The sequence below is a fragment of the Atta colombica genome, unplaced genomic scaffold (genome assembly GCF_001594045.1).
Source record: "Atta colombica isolate Treedump-2 unplaced genomic scaffold, Acol1.0 scaffold12, whole genome shotgun sequence".
Classification (NCBI taxonomy): Eukaryota; Metazoa; Arthropoda; class Insecta; order Hymenoptera; family Formicidae; genus Atta; species Atta colombica.
In genome coordinates, this window is record NW_017259206.1 from 4,274,123 (window position 1) to 4,283,390 (window position 9,268).

A 9,268-nucleotide genomic window follows, 5' to 3' on the forward strand; every position below is an offset into this window, starting at 1 on the left:
AACATTATATAATTTATGCCTCTAAAGGCATAAATCTAAAAGATAAAGACGAATGTTCTAAACATCAATAATAGTTCATATTTGCTTTTATTCTTTCAGATAGAAAATACTTGGTTTAAAATGCAACACCCACGAATATCACTGGATGGAGATAAAATACATTTAAAATTAGAACAATTGAGTATTTTTCTTCTTGGATGTATCTATTGTTCCTAAAAATTAGTCTAATATGAGTAACGTGACATCGGAGAAGATTCCATTGCATTCAGTTCTGAGACTTAATGATAGTGATGTTAAAGAATTTTTTTGTGGTTGGGGTGCTGCTGTCATCAATGTCTCTGTCACTTATCCAATTAATAAAATCACATTTAGACAGGTATTTTGCATAGTGTAAATAGATTCCCACATAGAATCTAAATGTCATAACAGTATCATAAAAACTGTGACCTGATTTATTATTTATAAATCATTCACTTATAAATGATAAATAAAGTTATAAAATCTGTTTTCTAGTCTTGTGTCTACTGTGTTTCTACTGAAACTTTCTAACTTTCACTAAATATCAAACATATTTATTTTACTTTAAGTTCTAAAAATCTCACTTTCTGTATACTAGTTTAGCTACAAATTAGAAAACAAATTTATGAGTTTTATGGATTATCATTAAATTTTTCGTTTATTATTGCATTGAACTTCTTGTCAAATATCAAATACTTCACTGTTAAGAGCTCTTTGAAGTCAGCTACAAAACAGACTTAATATTACCGTATTATATTCTATTTGGGATTAATAAATTCTGCTGTAATTTTCCAATATCAATATAAACATTGTATTATAATATTCAGATTTTAGAAGGCGTACCTGTGGATGCCGCGGTCGGGCAGATATCACAAGAGGGAATACGCTTGCTGTATCGTGGAATTTTGCCGCCTCTATGTCAAAAGACTTTGTCCCTCAGTTTGATGTTTAGCGTATATGAAGGATGCAAGCGGAGGCTCTGTCTGCTAACTGAAAATGATGTGCTGTCTAAAATATTAGCGGCGAATGTAGCCGGTATGGTGGAAGCTCTCCTTATGCCGTTTGAAAGAGTACAAACGTTGCTACAGGATTGGCGATATCATGAAAAGTTCAAGAATACCTCCCACGCATTCAGATATCTATTGTCAAATCATGGAGTGACTGAGTGTTATCGTGGTATAGTTCCTATCATATACAGAAACGGCTTATCCAATTTGATGTTCTTCATGTTGCGGGATCAGTCGAAGATACTGCTAGGTGAGAAGGAGTCGCTGTTGACGAACTTTGTCAGCGGCGCCCTGATCGGCGGCTTCACCAGCACAGTGTTTTATCCAATGAATGTAATCAAGATACACATGCAGTCGAAGATTGGCGGCGATTATGAGAGATTTCTGGCTGTGACTCGCGAGATTTACATCTCCAGGAATCGAAGTTTAATTTCTTTCTACAAAGGCGTGCACTTGAACTACATGAGGTCCTTTATTAGTTGGGGAGTGATTAATGCGTCGCACGATTTCTTAAAGAAGATTATTTTCTAGATCATTTAGTAAAAGAAAAATGTATTTTTAAATTTATTTATAGAATACATTTAACGCCCTGCTATTTTGGGTGATAATAAAAAAGGATCTACTTATGAATGTATAGAAACTTTGTGTAATGTTTTAATGAATATTTGAGAGATACATCTGCTAATTTGTTCTTTTTTTTTATGATCAAGATAATCAAGGATAAATGATGATCAAAGATAAATTTGAAACAATACAATGTTAAGTTTCTTCATTGTTTATGAAGATTGTATAGATAAATGTAATTAATATTTTATGAAGGTCTTTGATAATTTGCTATCCTGCCTTGAATTTAAAGTTTATGCATATGAATTAATTTTTTAAACATGTATAATTTATGAGGCAGAGAAAAGTATTAAATTAATAAATTTAGATGTATAATTTGTTTTTAATTATGCTGCTATTATAATTAATTATATATTTTAATTATCTCTATATTTATTCCATAAATTATATATATAAATTATATATAATTAAATTATGTTGAAATACTCTTTGAAAATTTTTTTTAAATTCAGAATATCTAAAAGCGTGTTTTGCGATTAAGTGTCACAATTTATAATATGTACATGTGTTATAATATTTTGTCATAAAATAATTCGAAGTAATTAAAAAAGATAGGACAAAAATATTTGATATTATTATAAACTATTTATATGTGATATTACATTATGTAAAAATATATCGAAGACTTTTTTTTTACACATAATAATGTAAAGATGAAAAGCAAAAAGAAATTATATGTACACATAATTCATTATGCATATTATGTATGTATATATTTTATTGAAATATATGTGTACATATAGTTTATTATTTAAATACATTGTTATTTTTTTATACATTGTTATTTTTATATTGTATAGTGACAATACTTTTATTTTGAAATGTGTGGAGGCATTTGAGACGTAGGTATAATTCAATCGAAATATATAATAAGCAAAACAATAAGTTATTAATTAATTAGTATCATTTAATAAATGAATTTATGTGAAGTAGAAATAGATAGGAACATTTATCTATTGGATGTTAATATTGTATATAAAATATGTGCAAATATCAAATTAATGCTAAAGACAATATAATTTTGGTATCAGTTACAATGTTGTATTTATTGTATTCTAAACAGGGTTATAGTGTTGTATTTTATACAGAGCGATGCAGTACAATTCAGGGCATTAGAGATTAGACAAACATTTTGGGAAAATTTCTTAATTGGATAAAATGTTTAACTTTTGTTGAGAACAATGGTAGACATGTTGAGTAGATTACACAAATAAAAACTTTCGTTTTTTTTTGTTAATTTTTTTGTTAATTTTTTTCTCTACACTGAACTCTCTCTGAACTTGTGGATGATCGCCGATAAGTGTCTTTAAAATTCCCGCCGTAATACACTGCTGGGGCTTCGATCAGGGCCAGCTTGTTAAAGGCCCGAGGTCCGATTTTTATTCACGCATTGGACTGCAATAGAACTATTTCCAAGCAGAACAAATCGAAATGATCATTAAATCATTTTTGAATAATTAATTTTATTGCCATTTTGACGTTATCGTGATTTATTTTGCTTGGACCTTTCTCACTTTCATCAAATATCTATCTCACTTTAAGTTTCAAAAGTGTACTAGCTACAGAAAACAGACCTCTGGTCCCTTCAGAACACTCGAAATTAGGGCAGTATTCACAGTCCAATCTCATATTCAAGATTGTTTAAAGATTACTATAATTTTGAAACAGATACTTTATTCGATTGAACTAGATTATAGATTTTTAATCTAAAACTAGACTTAAGATCTTAAATTAAAGATCAGATTATGAATAATTTCCAACTCTTTTTCATTTCAGGATGATTGAACCGATTATCTCAATCGACGATTGATTCAACCGATAGAATCGCCTGAGGCAAAATTTCTGACTGTATAATTCATCATCTGGTTAATCCATTATTTCATGTATTAAACGAACGTTATAATAATTTTATTAATTTTAACGAAATATAATACAGGGCTTTAATGGCTTAATAAATGAATCGTCGATTAAGTTAGCCGGAATTCAATCAAAATCGCTTGTGCATGAATTTAATTTCTATCTATTAAAAAAAACGGGGGCTCTTATTTAGATAGAAGTTACGCATTCCAAGGTATACAAATTGAAGCATTGCACAGAGGACCATACATAATAGAACGTGTTCGTAATTAAAAACCAAGTTATCTCGCGAAATTTAATTGTCTCGAAATATCCTTCTGCGCACGCGGTTTGGACCCCAAGGGATGCCTCGAGGGCGACGGGGGATAGGGAGGAGGGGGTGGGGGAGAATTGTTGCCGTGATCCCTCGCGTGATCCGCGCCTGAGCGAGCGCCGCTTACGCTGCGCGGTGCCTCGCGTAAATCGATGCGCGTCGCGGACTTTCGGCCAGCCAGCCAGCCAGCCAGTCCGCGCGATAAGTGTGTGCGCCGGTCGGTACTGGTCGACACTCGCATCCGCAATTGCCTATCTGGCTCCGTGTCCGCTGATGTCCGCTGAGCTCCCCGGAGGCATCCCGTCGCGTCTTCTCCAGGGATTCCAGGTCGCACGCTCGCGTCGTCAAGGCCCAGCCGACCGCGTCGCTTAGGTAGGATTGCGAACGTTCGACGGGCAGAGCCGACGATCTCTCACTTTGTCTCGTGGTAACAGGGACCAGTTGACTCCGCTCGCGTCGACTTCGACGTCGTCGTCGTCGGGACGATAAGTCGCTTGTCTCGATCGAGGCAGGTCGAGGGATCGAAACCGGCGTTTCCGATTCCGGTGAATTCAGTAGGATACGCTAGAAACGATTCTGATGGAGTACCGGCACTCCGGAGCGGGTCTTCTCGAGGCAGGAGCGGTAGAGGAGCGTGAATTATTTTTTGAAAATTTCCGATGAACTCTGCTAAGAGTGTTTTGTATACTCGGACGTTGACTTGGTTTTTATTTCTCTGCGGCTATCTTGCGAAGGTATATTTCGTCTATTATACTGGCCGTTTCGCTTTCATGAGCTCGGCAAGTTGCCAATTGAGGAAGAAGAAGTTAGAGAAATACGAAAAGCGTCCACGAAAGATGCAAATCTTGCCGCGAATAGAGCAGCGATCATATAACTTTCCGTAGTGAAAAGCGTAGCTTCCTAGCAAACAGGTTGACATTATTCCTCATTTTATGTCTTAATATCATTTTGACATCAATATAACATAAACAAATGATCTTTTAGATAGCAATATGACATAAAAAAATAATCGTTAGTAATGATTTTGGGGCCATTTTGACTTGAGAATAAGTTTCTGCTTGAGCATAAGTTTTAAGCAAACAAGCTGATGTTATTTGTCGTCATTTTGACATTAAAGACGTCAACATGACATCGATGGTTCCAAAATGACTATTAAAAGTTGCGCTTATTTCGATCATTTACGATTCATTTTAATCATCATTTTGACGTCATCATGATTTGTTCTGCTTAGGTTGTGTCCACGATGCTACTCTCATATATCACACTTCATCCGAAACATTTTAGGAACATTCTCTGAACGTCTTTGGGACGTCTCGTAAAAGTCTGTGCTGTATGAGTAGAAATCGCTCCGAGATCTCGGACGGAGACAGAATTGATCAATTGATTGAACCGTTCAAATATAATTTGTTAATTCTTTTTCCATCCGAGACCTCGTAACGATTTCTAGCATCGTGAACGAAAGGCTTAAGAAACGAGATTCCTTCAGAGATTTCGAATTCCCAGATCGGTTCACAGAACACGACGCCGTAGGCTACGGAAGATGCGGTTCCTGTGCGCGAACAGAAAAGCAATCATGTAACTTTTATCTTGAAGCAGAAACGTGAAAAGTCAAAAGTTTCTTCATTATTCTTCCCCCCCCCCTCCTCATACAAACCTTCGAAGGATGTCCTGAAGACATTTAGAAGATGTCTCTACGTTAAGGACGCTTCTAGAATGTCTTCAGATATAAGGCCTGTTTTTTTTATACCGCAAGACTGAACTTGCACTGTTCTGTGAAAAGAAAAGGAAGAAGGATAAATCATGCAAGAAGTTCAGTCCTGAGATATGAAAAAAAAACAGACCTATCATCTGCTGTGTGGCCTTCGATAACAATTTTCACTTTTCACATTTCCGCTTTAGAGAAAAAGTTACATTATTATTACTCAGGCGACGTAGTTCGTCCAAACTCTCGAGAAGACCACTCTAATCTCAGAGAAGTCAGCACGACAGAGGAAACGAAGATCGGAACACCGGTATCAATTCCTCTGAACTCTGTGACCTCTTCAGCACGGAAACTATCTAATTCCGTACGATTTATTTCTTGTGTAGGAAGCCAGCGTACCATGAAGGCTCGTCGTCGTCGCCGTCGCGAGGAATGACTCGCCGCTAGGAAGTCGTGATAACTATTGTGTAGTGCCTGCTGATGTCAGCAGTGACTACCGCGAGCCTCATCGTCGAGGCCAACTGGAGCAACGGAAGGAATCCTCAAGGATAGGGTGCAATCACCTCACTGATCGCGCGCGAGAATAATGAGAATCAACGCGACGAAGATGAGCACTCCGATCGAGGAGAAGATTGATCAGAAGCTGAAGGTATGGATTTATACTTGGAGGATTAGAAAAGCCAGGATTAAGTCGCGACGTCGTTCTCCAATTCTTCATCTTTCTCCCTTTCTCACACTCCCTCCCTCTCTCTCTCTCTCTCTCTCTCTCTCTCTCTCTCTCCTTCTCGTTGTCCGCTGATCTTCGATGATCAATAATGTATCCGCACTCGTATTTGCACTTGGCCGCATGCTTCGGATGCAACACGCGTGCATTAATCCCCGATCGGGGAAGCGTCTCGAGGAAGTGCCGCTCGCTATGTGGCGCAGATGTGCGGCCGGATATTCCTGGATGGTCCCTCGTGTATTCAACGTATCGAACACTTCGTGTCTCGGGGGCAAAATGAATCGAAGCTTCGACTCAGAATTAACTTGACAACTGTACTCCCGAAGGATCGATTCAAGATCCTTTTTCGATCGATAATACTTCTATCCGGTTGAAATCGAATGGGGTTCGTTTAATTTCTATCTTCATCTTTCGTTCCCTTCGAATTAAGACTCGATATTAAATTCAATGCTATTGTTTCTTTAACTTTCCAGAGTTGAAGATGAGTCTATTGAACTCACTCGATTATAAGTCTCTTTATCAAAATGTGAAACAATATAATTTTTATGTTACATCTACCAATTTTATTCTTATTAAATTCTTATTAAAATGTATTTATAACAAATTCGATTGGATGCACTTCAGTGCGTATTGGGTACACATTAAAGCCATCATACACAATTTGATGTGAGTTTGATATATCTAAATATAGAAATGAATTAAACCGCGAAATCCTCAATCACTTTATTGTGCCGTTAGATAAAATTTGTATTTTATAAACCGAAATATATTTGCATTTCACTTCTACAATACATTCAGATTAAATCAGTGTACGGCTTTTAATACGCCAGTGCGCACAGTGGGTACGAATCCGTTATTGATTTTTCTTCTTTTTTTATACGAGGTGTTTTGATTTCTTGAAATTGATTAGAGCCTTTTATTATTTTAGAAATTATTTTATAAATGAGTCTTACAGACTCAGCATCACACGGAGAGAACGTTTTACTGAAGTATCTAAAAATTTAGTTACACACACGTCTGCAGAAAATAATTTTGTTGAACCATTAAAATAAACCTAGGAAACTCAAGCGTGAATAATGCAGAAAAAGTTTCGTCATTCTAGCAACCAGCGTCCTACATAATTAGTTTGATGGTTCAACAAAATTATTTTCAGATGTATCTGTGTATCCAGTTAAATTTTTATTTTAATAAAACTATCCTTTGCAACAACTGTGTTACACAGATTATGACCTCAACGTCGGAGAATTAATATCGATTTCTTTATAATATGATTAGGAATTGGATATCAAGAAAGTATTCGGTATTATTCAGTATTGTTTTATTATCCGATCGGATAACCGGATATCATTAATATCCGGGAATATATCTAATTGAAATTTGATATCATTAAATTGTTGATTTTTTCTTATATAAATATTTTAAAAATAAATGTATTCATTATTGCAAAATTACAATCTTTATTTCTATAGACCTTTTTTTTTAGAAGACACTCTCGAAATCCGGTCGGATATCCGTCTCGAAGAAATTCCCTTCTCGGATATCGAATATCGGATATCCGATATTACATTCTGTCTGGGTATTCGGTATCCGGTAATTTTACGATCCGGTGCATCCCTAAATATGATATTATATTAATAATGACGTTAATTTTTCCTATTTTCACATTTTAAATTTGAGAAAATTTAAAACATAATATAGTACTATTTACAGAAGTGTTAATTTCATTTTATCTCGCTCGTTTCTGCCTAGCGTTTTCGGTTTCGTTTATCCACGTTTTCATTCAACGTTAATGTACATCGCAGTCACGATGGCATTTGCCGCTACATGCTATGTACGCGAATGAGGGCCTGGGTGTTTTTGCATACGATAAAAGCGGATGAAAGGTCAAAAGAGCTGTGTATGCGACCGTGGTGCAATTTAGCCGGATCGCGTTGCACGTAACTTTGCGACGGTCTCATTACCGTCGTTCTCCAGGCGTAGATACACACAGTACGTATGTACTGATGAAGTAATATCATTGGAATTTTCCATAATTAGGTGAACATTTTTAATCCCGTCAATCGTTCGTGTGTAGAGATAATTTGAACGATATGAGAAGGCGAGTCAGTTCAATTTGCTCATCTTCCAAAATGAAGACATGTGATGACATGTAACAGATTCTTTTAAAAACGAATTTTTCTTCATTAACTGTTATATTTCATTTTATATGCGCGTAAAAAACGGAACATTCTCTTGTAATTCGAAATGCAAATAAATGAATGGAATTTAAAAATTTTATCGTATTTTTAGACATTAATCAGATAAGAAAACGCGAACACAACTCAGAGTGTTGTACTTCGAACTTGTGAAAATTTTATGGACCAGTATTATCTCGTCAGTTGTCGTCAGTTGACGCATCTCGCTAATCGCTCCCATCGCGCGCACGTTCGGATGTCATCCCAATGAAATTCCTGACGCTACAGGTGCACGAAATGTTTTCCGATCGCACGATATTAACGTTGTTAATCTCTCGTGAAGGACGGATGGCTTGCGGATGGAAAATAATGAGGGAGGTCTCGCCGCGTTTCCCTTCTCTACGGTCTCTTATGCGGAATCAATCGTGGCTTCATCAATTTCCTTCTAAATTGTAGTATCTATACGATATAGATGTAGCGATAGACTGTAGAATCGACGCCGACCAATATTGGTAGAATCGATCCGTGGCCCATTCTCGTAAACGTCGGTTAAAGATAAGTTTAGGTTTCTACATCCTCATTTCTAAGAATTCTTTGTTTTTGTAGTTGGATAATTTATGTTAAATTTAACACATTTCACGTGTCCCAAACGGTCCACTTAAATTTTTGTATTAATTTAACACAAGATGATAAATAACATAAATATTATGTAAAAAATTAACACACAAAATTTAATACTGACACAATTTGCAAGCAAATTGTGGAAGCGTACTTCTTCAGTTAAAATTAATAATTTATAATATATATTAAATATATATAATATATGTTAAAATAACACATTTTATTTAT

General features: G+C 35.7%; 2 protein-coding genes across 6 annotated transcripts in view; both read left to right on the forward strand.

Moving 5' to 3' along the window:
• The window catches only part of LOC108694504 (solute carrier family 25 member 51), a 2,133-nt gene extending 577 nt beyond the window's left edge, over window positions 1-1,556 (forward strand). Inside the window, exons 2-3 of the mRNA XM_018204061.1 lie at window positions 100-376; window positions 846-1,556. Of these exons, the coding sequence (XP_018059550.1) occupies window positions 230-376; window positions 846-1,556 (858 nt within the window). The 5' untranslated portion in view covers window positions 100-229. The remainder of the gene's footprint in view (window positions 1-99; window positions 377-845) is intronic.
• A 2,461-nt stretch (window positions 1,557-4,017) lies between these two features.
• LOC108694503 (gamma-1-syntrophin) overlaps window positions 4,018-9,268 on the forward strand; it is a 14,280-nt gene continuing 9,029 nt past the window's right edge. For all 5 annotated transcript variants that reach the window (XM_018204055.1, XM_018204059.1, XM_018204057.1 and 2 more), the window contains exons 1-2: window positions 4,018-4,191; window positions 5,908-6,170. In XM_018204055.1, coding sequence (XP_018059544.1) covers window positions 6,108-6,170 — 63 coding nt within the window. In that variant the 5' untranslated portion in view covers window positions 4,018-4,191; window positions 5,908-6,107. The remainder of the gene's footprint in view (window positions 4,192-5,907; window positions 6,171-9,268) is intronic.